The 14539-nt window shown below is 42.6% G+C and overlaps 1 protein-coding gene across 4 annotated transcripts; it reads right to left on the reverse strand.

Annotated features, from left to right (window-relative positions):
- Positions 1-6505: 6505 nt before the first annotated feature.
- On the reverse strand, positions 6506-11166 carry MYOD1 (myogenic differentiation 1). Of its 4 annotated transcripts, none has more exons than XM_048486949.1 (3): positions 10132-11166; positions 8410-8488; positions 6506-7417 (listed from the first exon to the last, which is right to left on the reverse strand). In XM_048486949.1, exons 1-3 carry the CDS (start codon positions 10693-10695, stop codon positions 7140-7142), a joined length of 921 nt encoding a protein of 306 aa, XP_048342906.1. In that variant the 5' UTR covers positions 10696-11166; the 3' UTR covers positions 6506-7139. The 4 variants fall into 4 exon arrangements, with proteins under 4 accessions (XP_048342906.1, XP_048342909.1, XP_048342907.1 ...); XM_048486952.1 differs by having other exon boundaries at positions 10162-11164; XM_048486950.1 differs by having other exon boundaries at positions 6506-7393; positions 10132-11163.
- Between the last annotated feature and the right edge of the window lie 3373 nt (positions 11167-14539).

The following is a 14539-nucleotide window of genomic DNA, read 5'->3' on the forward strand; positions in this document are numbered from 1 at the left end:
AATAAATTATTGTTTTATTACAGCTTGAAGGCCAATGATTGAACTTAAGATTCTAATAGACCAAATAAATAGTCCTATACTCAATATCTGACACTGAGAAGGGCGGGTATGAAAGAGCTGGAAAAGAATCTTAAATGTAAGGATGTGTCACTGACAACCAAGATCAAAGTAATTAATGCCATAGTATTCCCCATTACTATGTATGGGCATGAAAATTGGACAATTAAGAAACCTGACAGGAAGAAATTTGATTCATTTGGAGTGTTGTATTGGGGGATAGTTTTACAGATATTGCAGCCTGCCAAAAGACAAATCAATGGGTTCTAGATCACCTGAACTCTCCCTAACCTAAAATGGCTAAACTGAGGCTATAGAACTTTGGTCACATTATGAGAAGACAGGTGTCTTTGGAAAAGCCAATAAAGCTAAGGAAAAGTCAAAGGCAGCAGGAAAAGAGAATGACAGCATGAGATTGATTGACTTTATAAAGGAAACCATGGCCCTCCATTGGCCATTTTCAAAGAAATTAATTCATAGGAGCACCATAAGTCAAAAGCAACTTGATGGCACTTAAATATACATTCTCAATGCCACCAACCAGTAATTTGAGGCAGGAGGCTTCGTAAATGATGTTTTCAATGCTGTCTTGTATTGTGGGTACACTCCATTTATGTAGAGTGGTTGAGAGTAAATTTTCTCACAAGTGGTTCAGGCAAACAAATAATGTAACTGCCCAGAGTTTAACTAGGATAAAATAAGCTGTCACAAAGATTTCATATGTGATATTAGACATCTTTTTCTGTCTGTGCAAGTATATATGAAGCTGACTGTTTGTGTTTTAACTTGGAGCCTATTTTGGGATGTGATCAGTGTATGCTCTCTGTTGTAACATTAGAAGCAGCCTGTGGAAACTTAGGTTGCTAAAATAAATCACTGAAATTCAATATCCAGGAATACTTGCAGAAGGCTGTTCATTCTCGATCACAAATATTCTGACTCAGAGCTGTGGAGCTCTCTTATTCTGTTACTGAACTCTCTTATTCTGTTGCTTTCAGAAGTCATTCGAATAAAAAGGAAAACAAATGCAATTATGATTCAAGTGTCAAACCCAGGTTTTTCTGCAGTTTATGATGGTTCCATTCATTACAATTTTGCAATAGGCGATCATCTTCCAAACGAAAATATGTTTGCCATAATGTGAAATGTGAGAATTCTGGCACCAGTCAATTAGATATGCAGTTGCCTGACCAATCCATGTAGCTATGGTGGGGGGAAAAAGGAATTGAGATAGCAATGAAATATTCAATTTATGAATTAAAAAACCCTGATGGGTACTGAATGTAACATGATGTGTACTGTGAAAGTTCTTATGACTGTATTATCAATGAAATTCTTACACTACATGAACACACTGTTAACCTAGACATAGGAAAGACCTGGGTTCAAATTGCCACTCAGTGTTCATAGGATACAAGTCTAACATGTTTCATTTTCTCAGTTTAATCAACCTAACAGGAATATGGTGAAGATAAAACCAAGGACCAGAAAACGATGTATACCATATGGAGCTCAAAACTATGTATACCATACTGAGCTCCTTGGAGGAAGAATGGACTAGAAAAGCAGACAGACATTGATTGAGAGGGAGGCAGACACAAAATTCATTATGGCAAAAAAGTTTATGATCAGTGGCAGAGCCAACATAGTGTTGTGGTTTGAGAGCTGGACTAGGATCTAGGAGACTCTGGTTGGAATTCCTACTTTGCCAAGGAAGCTCCCTGGGTGACCATAGGCTAGTTACATGCTCTCAACCAGACCTACCTCACCTGCAGGGGAGAAATGAGGAGTATAAAGTAGGTAAATCAGTTGATCCTTTCCCCACATTTTTGTTAATCTCAGCAGAGCCTAGTTCTCACCCAGAATGGTACCAGACAGTCATATTTAAGAAAGAAGCCTAACATTCCAAATCTTTTTTTTTGTCAACTTAAATAGGCTTGGGCATGACTGGAACATTCTTGACATGCTAAGTTTTTTTCTCCCAAGAGCAAACTACTATCATCCCTTATACACCCCTCCTTGAGCATGCAAGCATGGTGTGACAAAGCTAACCTGACAGTGTAATCCTAAACAATCAGTGGGTATAACTGGTATAACTCTGGTATAACTCTGTTTAGACTGTATTGTGAGTATGCTTGAGAGGCTTTGTCAATCCCTTCCCTACATTTGGAACAGTTTCACAATATTATGCCTATTGGTTACCTGTCATCAGTACTGATAACCATATAACTGTGGAAAGAACCATTCCACATTGGAATCAGAGCTATAATGACTCCCCGGCCCAAAATCTGCTCTGTGAATATCAATGACAAATATGTTCCAGCTGAAATATTTTCTGAATACTTCCTTAATATTTGATATTGGTATCCAGTGATATTTGATGTCAATATTTTATATTTGAAGCATTTAATTGATATGCAGTGGTTTCTTATAGCATTTGTTTGTCTTATTGCCTTGGGGACAAACCTAGGTAGGCATTAGCACCCAACCGGAACATTCTAGAACAAAGATGATCGCAGAAATGTTAGATGAATTCACAAATCTCCTGTCATCTTTATCCTGAAAAGGGTATATCTTGTAAGATTTTGCATTTAATACCCAGCAAATCAATAGTTACAGTAAGTCTACAGCTCTTATAGTCTCTCAAATGACAACTTTGAATTTTAAATTTTAATTTTCACATCCATAATTAGAATGTTCTGGCAAATGTTGGATTTGGGGGAATATTTGCTTCAGCTGAAATTATCAAAATGTGCACATTAAAAAGAGTGCGATATAGATCAACCTAAGCCAACTCCATTTGTTACACTAAGCCAGGGGTCTGCAACCTGTGGCTCTCCAGATGTTCATGGACTACAAATCCCATCAGCCCCTGCTAGCATGGCACCCCCTAGTCTCCTCAGTGAGAGACACAATGTGCCTCTCTCACACACAAGCGTTCTCCAACTGTCCAAAATTTCTCTGAGGGAATTTTTTTCTTCCCAATTATCTGACAGAACAGCTGTGACTGAGCAACTTTTTGTCAGAACAAAATTTTTAGTAATATTTCTCTTTCCCCACATACATGTTTCTAATAAATCATCTAAATAGTCTTTAGCTGCTCTTCCAGGGTACTTGTATGTTAGGCACGGCAGTATCTCTAAATGAAAACTAAAATAACCTGTTGTCTTTCTGTCACAAACTTAATAAAGAAATGGCACCAGAGGCTTGTAAAGTGGAAACCAGAAATTGAAAGATTTTATTTACAGGAACAAGTTTAAAAGACCTAAATTAGTTTAAACACGCTTAAAAGACCTAAAGATTGTGTTTAGTAACTTTTTTCATTTGATACAAGTCACATACAGGATCTTTGTGCCTTCCTGATGACACTGTCACTTTGACACTAGACAAAATAAATCTGTTACTTCAATATAGCTGTTAAGAGCTCTGTTTGGCTATCTAGCCCTTTCCCTAAAAATCTTACCTTTTACCCTGAGGTAAGTACTACACAAACACAGTTCTTTGGACACTAACACAAACACTCCCTTAGAGTGTTTCTCGCATACAGTGCTTATCATAGAAGGATAGCCATTGTCCTTAAGGAAGCTCCAGTCCCCTCTATATAACTTCCCTCCACTCAGAAGCTTCACTGCTTCATATCTGAGGCCCCTTCCGCACACACAAAATAATGCGTTTTCAAACCACTTTCACAATTGTTTGCAAGTGGATTTTGCTATTCTACACAGCTTCAAAGAGCACTGAAAGCAGTTTGAAAGTGCATTATTCTGCATGTGCGGAATGAGCCTGAGTGAGGTTCTCCTCAGAGAAAAAAACCCCAAGCCACCAGTATGATTAATCAGTGTTACTGTAATGTGTTTAACTCCAGAAACTCTGGTACAGATTTCTTTACTGAACTCTGCCCTTCTTGGCACTTAATTCAGAGAAGCACATCCCACTCTGAACTGGCCCTCCACTTCCAGAGAATAGATCTACCCCAGTGCTCTGGTTCACTCTGGTTCTTACAACAGAACCCTGGGGTTTTTTTCACAACAGAATCCTGGTGTTTTTTTCAGAATCCATCCTCTGGCTTTATAATGCTGGGCAGCTCCTCCCACAGGAACCAAATCCCATTGTCGCTTTAGTGAGTGCGTCGCCAGTCGGGCTCGCCGTCGCCGTCAGCCAGCCGGCCCATCATCACCTCCATTATGCTAAGTAGCATATCAGGCAACAAGTGTTCTCCAGCATTTCCAGTCTTGAGCGAGTGTTTCAGCCTCTTCCCATGCAATATTCAGTGCCTTCAGGTCTTGCTTGAATGTTCTCCTCCAGGTATTTCGGGGGAATCCTTGCTGTTGTTTGGAGCCAATCCTGTGAAGTTCTAAATTAACCCTTTGGGCTCTGAACATTCCATTGACTGTATAAGCCTAAGAGCTTGTATATATTACAGGGGGTAACTGGGAATCTCCCTCTATCATCTAAGTATACCGGTATAGTCTTGAGTGAAAACTCTCTAATGGGCAGACGTATAATTTAATAGGTTTTATTTAAAGAATAATGAGCTGAAAAACAAGAAGTATACTTCAACCAATGAACACACACACACAAGGCATAGAAGAGTTAACCTGGGCCCCTTCTGCTCACGCAGAATAATGCACTTTCAATCCACTTTGAAGCTGGATTTTACCGTGTGGAATAGCAAAATCCACTTTCAAACAATTGTGAAAGTGGATTGAATGTGCAATTTTCTGCATGTACAGAAGGGGCCTAAGAGAAAAAAAGAGGACGCTGGATAGGGTTTCAGGATGAATGATAGTTGCCAGTCTTGAAGGGATGACCAGGGAAAGCAGCACTGAAAAGGAGAATGACTAGCGTTTCCAGAAGCAAAAGGAAAAACTCACATGCAAATGGGGGTGTGTGCATGGCTCCAAGGCACACATATTATGAATGGCCAAAAGACCTATATTTATACCTCAGAATGGGTCTTGAGGTGGTATGAGGTTAGCTGGTAAAAAACCCAGAGACATAGGCTTGATTGCTTTTCCAGGGTTCCAACAAAAAGACAGGAAAGGCTTAATGAGTCACTGGAGCTCAAGAGAATGCCTGGGCTATTCTCTTGAATACTGATTGATCACTGGGATAGGTACAGATAGAGTAAGTAGTGGTTTGCTTGGAACACTGATTTAGTCATTTTAGGGTGACACAATGGGGATTAGCTGGCTCCATTGTCCAGCCAAGAACACCTTAGGGCCAGGGGACAAGTCCACCTGCCAATCTCCTTCTTGTCCAGGTATGACTCACATCCTGTCCATTTTGTGGGGAGCAGTGTCTTGTTTTTAAGCTAGTCTTTGCCCCACATGCCATAGTGGCACTCCTTAGTGGGAGGAGGGGTTTAACTGTTTATATATTCTGGACCAAGATGCAGCTATCAGTGTCTATCAGCAGTTCTAAAGGTGCCCACCTTCCCTCCCATCGTGCCACTAACAACAGCCCATATAGCAAAATATGGTTGCTCATCCAGTGCATGATTGCTGTGGGTTTCACTGGTATAGACATGTCCCTTACACTATAATCTCTTTTAAACAAATGGTTGTGATTGTATTAAGAAAATATGTATTTATGACTGTTAATGAGACTCACAATACAATCCTAAAGAAATTTACTCCAGTTTGTCCACTTAGAGTGGAATAACTCTCTTTTAATTGTACTATAAAGTAGCATTCCTAAGCGCGTGGACTAGAGTACTAGCTCTACTGAAGTCAGATGAACTTATATTTGAGAAGATCGTGTTGCATGGTTACAATCTCAAGTTATCCTACTGAACAAAATGGAATTTACTTCTGAGTAAACATGTATTAGTTTAAGCTGTGAGAACCATATGTACGCCTGTTTACCTTGAATCATTGACATTTGCCAAAAAATGTAAGGGAATTGAATTCAACAAACTCTTCCACTAGTTCCCCTTTGGCCATACACCCAAAGGCTATGCCGAGGATAATGAGACTTACATGAACAAAAGCTATTTGAGAACTGTTTTAAGGAGGGAAACTTGCTTAGAATGAGCAAGAAAGGTGGTTCGATCCAACCCAGGATATCCAGTACCGAGGAAAAACCCAATGACTTGGGCTGCATTCCTACAGACGTGGTATGAATGGAAGCAAAGCATGTGGACAGTCAAAAGATTTGGAAGTTTGTACTGCAACCATCACCCAGTGTAATCAGCGGGGGAATTTTCTAATCAAAACCCATAGATTGCTTATTCTTTCAGCTGATTGGCTGCCATAAAATTCTGAAAATACATACTACATCTGAACATATGCTTCTCCCTCATCTATCTTATGACTATGCAAAGTTGCAGACTCCTAATTTTCAGGAAATTAAAGACATACAACGTAGCTAAATAAGAAGCATTTTGCTGATGCTGTGCTAAATACAACACTAGAATCCATAGCCAAAGTTGGAATAACTCCAGCAGTTTTATAAATAAGGATCTTTATTTAGAATACTGTTGCAAACATTCTCAGCATTCACATTGTATAAATATATAAAGTTAAAGTTTGACACGACAAACCAAGCCATGTTAAATACATTAAAAATGTTTTGTTGGAGTCTTTTTTTGCAAAGCAATTCTTATTTACAAGTATACAAAATAAGTATTAAAAAAATGGTCCACAACCTTTTATGCATGTGGATGTGTATGATTCTGAGGGGAACGAGAGAAAAGCTGCAAACATGCTGCTTAATTTCTGCCAAAGTCAATAGAAGTTAAACCTCCTAACTGTGCACAGGATTTCAATGGAAGACTGCATTTAATTTAGATCACAAAGGATCTCAGGATACTCTCAAAAACATGGTTTAAGCACAGATTAAACATTGGCCATTTCATGATACACATTTTTTGCCTTCTATACAAATTAAATAACTTTTGTTTATAACCAATAAATAAGTGTGTCAAAAGTAATATAAGCTTGAAATGAGGAATTATTAGATACATTTAAAAAGTGGTTATAATAACACTGTATTGTCTTTTTTCAATCTTTCAAAGGCAGGTTTCAGTTGATTTGGTGGCTGCCTCTGAGCCAATGTCACAACCGTTGTCTACTGTGGCTTTATAGCACTTGGTAGATTGGATTGTTGGCACTATTGCTGGTAGAGTCCTGGGAGAGTTGAGGACAGTTAGATGGGGAAGGGATATGGGCTCCAGTGTCGCTCAGGCTGGCACCTTCTTGGAGTGAGCAAGGGCTCCCCTCGGTTCCACTTTCAACTGGGGGCAGGGTGGGGCAGGTGTCCGTGGAAATCCTCTCCACAATACTTGATAAGCAATCTAGGCTGGAAACAACTGAACTCTTCCCTTGCTTGGCATCTAAGGACAAGGAGATCAGTGAATCTGAGAAGCAACACCAAGGAGAAGCAGTTTTTTCACAGGACCCCAACATGCTCATATACAAACCAATATCTAAATAGGTTTTCATAAGTGATTCAGCATAACCTTTAGGATTGCCAAATACCTGGAGAAAAATGTGATCTATTGCTTTGACAGAGGCTCAGTGGGTTATAATTTACCGGGCGCCCAATTCAACCCATCAAACCTCTATTAAAGAGACATTTTTCCCAGGTCTGTTGGTAACCCCAAGAATTTTATGGTCAAGGACGCCACCAAGAAAAGCCTTGGAAAGCAGTCACAGGCCAGATTACTTTAAAATTTAAAGATTTGTCATTTTTTGTTTTCAATAAAAATATAATTCATGGGAAAACTCATTTGTAAAAGTATTAATAATGCTACTATATAGTGATAATGCAAAATAATAAATGAGGACAGTCACAAACCAAGTTACTTACAGGCAAAGTGAATGGCAATGCTGCATAAAAATGTTTTAAATAGAGGAAGCAGTCTCTATATATTTACTTATTTAAGATATATTTACACCACTTATCCAGTGTCCTGCTTGGGATGGGACTCTCCAGAAAGTTTTGGCATATTTAAAAGAATTAACCAGTTAAAATGAAAGAAAGAAAAAACCTGATGACGGCTGAAAATACTTCAAGAGAGACAGAATGTTGGGGAGGAGTTGAGAATCAATTAATATGAACAAGGCAATGAAAATAAATGGAACTCTACCTACTCAAGGCATTCAAAATTTATAAAAGCTGGGACAAGATGAGAGTGGGGTTTGGGGGATTTTCAAGTGGTTTCACCCTCCCCAAATTGTGTGCTCCAAACTTGTCACATAAAATAGCAAACATGGTTCATTTGAAAGAAAATGAATGCCCATGGATGAGTAACTTGGAGCACAAAGCACACCCATGTATGTACCTTTGTGCTGCAAACATCTCAACTTTGAGTTAAATGTTATTTTTCCTCCCAAGTCAAATACCTACCACTTAGCGTTTCTGTATAGTAACTGCTATCATAGCTGTTCCTTCTGCGGGAGTTGCAAGGAGGTCCACTGTAATCCAGCTGGAAACAAAATCCAACAATACAGGACATTAGGTCAGTCCAAACAGATGGGCCACGCACCTATCATTTACACAAAAGCCCAGCGTAACAAAAATGGCACATATCAAGTCAAGTTACGTGACAGATGTTATGATCCAACAGCTTACTTGCTGACATGCAGCCTTTCCAGCACAATACCCCACACTTTTCTACCACAGATTCTTCAACAACTGCAGTATATTTGCTTTTTTATTGCACTTGCCAGCCACAATATGTCTGGCTATGTACTCCCAAGAATTCATCAAGAGAAGGAATGAGATGAAACGAGAAGTCCATAGCCGCCAGTCTTATATGACTGCTGAAGTCCACCACACAGACTTCCTTCCCCAGAGAACAGATTCAGGTCTCTCTTTCTCTCCTACCTACCTCCCCCCACATCTTTCTTTCATGCACATACTCACATATACCATCTATCTGGCTTTCTCCACCCCAGCTAATACACACACAGTTTGTGGTAATGCCTTCCCAACCACAACTACAATGTATGTACAGTATAAATAAGTCTCATTGCTTAGTACTTCGCTGCTACTAGGGTCTACTGCAAAGTCTTCCTACAGTTCTAACAATTCCACTATCGTTTCAAAGATATTACCAAAGCCTGTCCCACTTGTATCAAAATATTTTATGTCCTCCCTACACAATGTTGTCCTTTCCAGCTATGCACTGATATAATATCCATTTTGGATTGCCTCTGTTCCAACAATGGAGGGAAGAAATGAGATCAGGATGTAATATTATCATCATCCACTGTCTCAAATAATCCATGCTGTTGTGGAGAGGAATGACAGACAGTTGCAACTACATTTGCTTCTCTAATTAGCTTTCACAAGGAATTAACTATTCCTCTTATCTGTATGTCTTGGGACAATGCAGGAGGAACAAAGATTAGGGAATCTATTTTCTACAACTCTATTTTCTAGAACTCTAGAACACCAAAACCCTTTTCTATTTCTCAGGCTCAGCTGTTCTCTCTTGGGGGCAGAACAGAATTCCAGTCCTCAGATGACAGAAAGAAGCAGTTCCTGTTCTCCTGGGTTTAAGAAGAAAATTATCCTCCCCGCCAGCCTCTCCTCCTGAAGTACAACTGTATGTGTATTCATGCAAATCAACTCCTACTCTGTTCATGGGCTGATGAATTTACAATGCAATCCTAAACAGAGTTATAATTACCTAAACCCATTGGATTGGACTGCTAAGGTCTTAAGAAAACAACAGGAACTCAAGTTAAAGGGAGTTGTATTAAAAATTACATCATCTGACTTGAGAGTCTGGTTCTCAGTCTTACTGATTTCTCTTATTCAGAGGAGTGAGAAGAATATTTGACATATATCAGCACAGCAGATTTGTTCCTTACACTGAAACTAGCTTCTGGGGTTGAAATTAATGTTTGACTTAAAAGGTCAGAAGAAAACTTCTCACTCTCTTCGCAGGGATCAAATCACAAGGAAAATTTCACTCTGAGCAAGGGTGACAGAAATTGATGTATTTTTCCAGCATGGAGACCCTGTAAAACTGAACCTCGTGCACTAGATACAGAGGCCGGCTTGGCAAAGGTAGAAAGAGGGAGGGAAAGCAAGAGTTCCCTGTCGCTGGCGATGCTTCACCTGGGCCAGAAGCGGCTCGGGCTCACTCACCATGCCGTCGGAGCAGTTCGAGCGGGGGCTGGAGGCGTCGGACTCGCCGCTGTAGTGCTCCAGCCCCGGGTAATAGGCGTCCTCTTGCTCGCGCAGCAGGGCTTGGAGGCTCTCGATGTAGCGGATGGCGTTGCGCAGGATCTCCACCTTGGGTAGGCGCTGGTTGGGGTTGGTGGAGGTGCAGCGCTTGAGCGTCTCGAAGGCCTCGTTCACCTTGCTGAGCCGCCGCCTCTCGCGCATGGTGGCGGCCTTGCGACGGTCGGCGTTTGTGGTCTTCCTCTTGCAGGCCTTGCACGCCCAGAGCAGGCAGCGCCCGGCCTGGTGGTGCCCACTGGGCGCTCGGATGTGCTCGTCCTCGTGGCCGTGCGGGTGGCCGTGCTCGTCGGCCTTCAGCACGTGCACCAGCCGCGGGTCCAAGTCTTCGAAGAAGTGCATGTCGGACGTGTTGAAGCAGGGGTCGTCGTAGAAGTCGTCGGCCGCCGACAGGGAGCAGAGGGAGCCCTCGGGGATCTCCATGTGGCCCAGCACGTCCATGGGGGCAGCCAAAGGGAAGCGAGTGCGACTGCTCGAGAGGCTCGAGGGACAGGTGGCCGGGATCCCCTCCCACTTCAGTTGCGGCGGGGGCAGCTGCCTCTCCCTCCGGCCAGAGTCAGCATAGAGCTGGCCGGGATGGAGAAAGGCGCTCGCTTAAGGACTCCTTCCTTCCCAGCATAGGAGCGCCTGCATCGTCCCGCTTTCCCTCTCGCCTAGCTCAGCCCAGCTTGCCATGGGCAAGAAATGCCCCCTACCCGGTGCCATCCACCTCGCACGCCTCGAGGCTCTATTTATTCTCGCAAGGAGGGTGGGCATTCCTCCTCGGCCACCTCTGCTCCACCTGCCGGCCTATCCCCTCGGTCCCACTGAGCCAGGGGTTGGGGTGTCGAAGGGGTGGGAGGGGAGGGGGAAGAGACCAGCCCTTTCCCGATTGCGTGGCCGCTGAAGATCCCGTTCGGCAGAAGGGGCAGCAAAGTTTTGCAAATGTCAAACTGCAGCCTGAGAATGGGCTTGCTTGGTTCTGCAAGGGGGAGGGAGGAGACCACGTTCAGTTTGTCTTTTCGGCGTGAGTCCTTCAAATCCCACCCTCTAGGTGGATTCTAGCAGCATTTGTATTCGTTTAAAAGTGCTGGTGCTCGTGTCTCTTCCCCCCCCCCCCCCCCGGTCGCCCCAAGTCTTCTTGAATAATTTACAGAATGAATAAATGCAGCTTTACACCGTAAGGAGATATTTTCAAGGTTACGGTTCGTTTTTCGAACAAGTAATCAGTTTTCTATTCATCGCAACTTTATTTCAAGGAAATAACTTTTTTAAAAAATTACGAACGTAGCAAAAGGTGGGAATCAACAGTACATTGGTTTTTGTTTAAATCACAATCTGTTTCTGTTGAGCCTTAAATAACTAAACATTGCACAATTTATGGAGTGGTTTTAAGGGAACATTTTCTTCCTTAAATATGTCAGTAGCATATGTCAGTAGACACTTTTTTCGTTTGAAAGGGTTCACCACTGAAGTTTCCATTGGAGGAATCGCATTTGTGAATTATGTTACTTCCGTTTCCTAAATTCGTAAAACAAACAAAAATTGAAAGGGAGTGATCCAATCTATTGGATATTTTAAACATCTCTTGTTATATGTATATATATGTTATATCTCAGTATTCTGTTCTCAAAACCAGTTCCCATTTCGTTCATTTTGGAATTTCTGTCTTGCGCTTCGATGTAAATAATCTCAGATCCCGTACAGGAGCAGAATCAAAGGGCAAGTATAGAAAGTCCCCCCCCCCGCCCCCCGCCCGCCCGGAGCGCAAGACCGACCCAGTCAGCTTGCATTTAAGCACTTTTATTTCTGTTGCAGAATCAAGCAAACGCTCATGCCTCACGTCGCGTTTCTTGAATAGTGGGGCTCAAAAGTGTTTTTCACACACACAGCCTCCCCAGTTTAATCTGCTGTGATTTGAGGAGGGCAGGGTCAACATGAGCAGTCCCCAGCCCCACCCGATTACAGACGGCAGCACTTTAAAAAGAAATGAAAGCACTGTAGTTCTAAACTTCTGGTTAATGGCTTTACCTTATGGGAGATCGTATGCCCAGCCATCATTCTGGACAAATTGCGGGAGGGTTTAGGACAAGACCAAAAAAAATAAAAATAAAGAGAGAGAGAGAGAGAGAGAGAGAGAGAGAGAGAGAGAAGCTATGCAGATAATTCCTGATCTATTTTCAGGGAGAGCTTCTGCCCGACGTCAATTTTTCAACTCGTTTCTCCGACCAGAAAGTAGGCTACTTGAGCAGCTTGGCTTGACTTGATTACTCTTGTAGGTTTCCTCAATGCCACATGAAAATTTAAAAACCCAGAAATTGGTGTCAAAACGGTTCACAAACCATTAAGACGAAATGGCAGGATTTAAACTAATTTAGAACAAAATTCCAAAACTTTCTGGTTAGCGCATTTGCGGATCCCGGCATCTGATGACGATGCATAGAAATTCCGGTTTGAGATGTTTCTTTCTGCATATGAACTCTTTCTTGGTGTATGTGTGTGCGCCAGTTTGCGGCTTGAGCGTGTACATTCAGTCAAGCAACAAATCGCCATGGAGAGGATTTCCAAATGTACAACGCTAGCCAAAAAGGAGGGAAGGGACCGTCAAATGCCTGAAATTGTATACGATTCTTGCCAGGAGGTCGAAGTGTTAAGGAACCTCCGTTCACAGACCATGAGCAAACCGTCCCAATAACAGATCCCCTAGTTTGAGAGGGAGCTTGGGAAATAAAGCTGGCTGTCCTGTGTGGAAGAAACTGCGTGTTGAATGGCAGCTTTTGGGCGGGAGTTCCTCCCCTCCTCCCCCCTTTAAGCCACTTTGGGTTTGCATCTGAAAGCCCAATGCAAGGGGGAAGCTTTTCACATTTAGGACCGAAACTTCAAGGAACCCTAAGGAGACCTGCAGAAGCTAAAGGGAGTTGCTTTGACGAAGGCGGAAGTGCCCGCCCACGCCAGCACGGTACAACAGAAGCCGAGCAAGGCACCTTCCGCTGGTCCTTCCGTTTGCATCGCGCACGTGGTCATCGTGCGGAATGGGTATCGCGCGGGTCATGACGGAGGCGTTTGCGCGTCAGGAGACATGCCACGTGCGGGACGAGGAGGGTTCGGGCTTAGGGGTGACCCGGCGAGTTCCGTCCGGCCCGTCCTTCAGTCGCCTCTGCCCGAGAGCCCACCCCCGACTCGCAGCTCTCTCCGCCCCTTTTCCCTCACCGGCGGTGACTTAACTCCGCGGGAAAGGCGGGGTCTCCGTCGTGCGAGGCTGTCGTCGGGTCTGGCGGGACCGCAGCCTTCCCAGCGACACGGTAGAGCAGCTCTAAGCGGGGATGCGGAGGCTCACCCAGTTCCGACCGGGTCGGAAGGGGTGGGGGAGCTTCTAAATCCCAGAAGTTTGGAGGTGATACACGTCTTCCAAGCGCAGGATCTAGGTAGAAACGACGGAAATGTCATTGTTTTGTTCCATATGCCATACAGTTGTAAATTGGTCCATCTAGCTTGCCATAGGTGTTTTAATGGATTGGGGAGCTATGAGAACTGGAAATAGCGAGGCTGGGTGGAAATGTGAGTACCTTAACCTGATTGGCCAGGACTGGTCAGCACCCCAGGACAAACTTGTACTGTTTCCAAGAATCCATACCTACACAGAGAGATATCTAAAATAACAATCTGCTGCAATAAATAACAAATATTATCTTGCTCATGGTGTGACACTATCTGTATATCAAAACAGTAATTTCCCTGGTATTCTCAGTCAGAATGATGTAGGAAGGAAGTCACAATGAACATCAAGGCAGGTGCAAATAGATGCAAATTTCAACTTCCATCCTTTTTAAAATTACATCATATGCAAGTGTCAACACGTGTGTACATGGAAATAGCCTATCAGTATTATGTTTCCACTGACTATTTGAAAGACAGCTTATATAGAATATATATAAGCAAGCCAATGTTTGTGATCCAAAAATGTGTACTAAACAGAAACTCAAGGAACAGAAACTTGAGCAATCTCTATGCAAAGGCCAACAATTAAACAATCCATAAACACATGAGGACATGAAGGGAAAGCTTCAATTGGATTCCTTTTAGCTGGCTATTAAAATTGGTTATTACCTACCTATCGTGAACACTAATTTAAGACTGCTTTCTACTTATAGGCCACTAGGAGATGCTACCCTACTCTTTCTAAATTGATTCTCCCATTGCCAATCTATTTTTAAGCTTGGTGACATTTGAAATGGTTGAATATGTGGGTTTATTTCCTCTGTTCCAGTTCAGATTTAACAGTATTCAGAATAGTTACATTGAAAGT

The sequence above is a fragment of the Sphaerodactylus townsendi genome, linkage group LG02, assembly GCF_021028975.2.
Source record: "Sphaerodactylus townsendi isolate TG3544 linkage group LG02, MPM_Stown_v2.3, whole genome shotgun sequence".
In the NCBI taxonomy this organism is placed as follows: Eukaryota; Metazoa; Chordata; class Lepidosauria; order Squamata; family Sphaerodactylidae; genus Sphaerodactylus; species Sphaerodactylus townsendi.

Coding starts and splice junctions, on each gene's coding strand:
- MYOD1 (XM_048486949.1), bottom strand. CDS start 10,695: ATGGACGTGCTGGGCCACATGGAGATCCCCGAGGGCTCCCTCTGCTCC. Junction 8,489..10,131: donor CCGAGCCGCTTCTGGCCCAG/GTGAAGCATCGC, acceptor TTTTGTTTCCAG/CTGGATTACAGTGGACCTCC. Junction 7,418..8,409: donor CTATACAGAAACGCTAAGTG/GTAGGTATTTGA, acceptor GTTGCTTCTCAG/ATTCACTGATCTCCTTGTCC.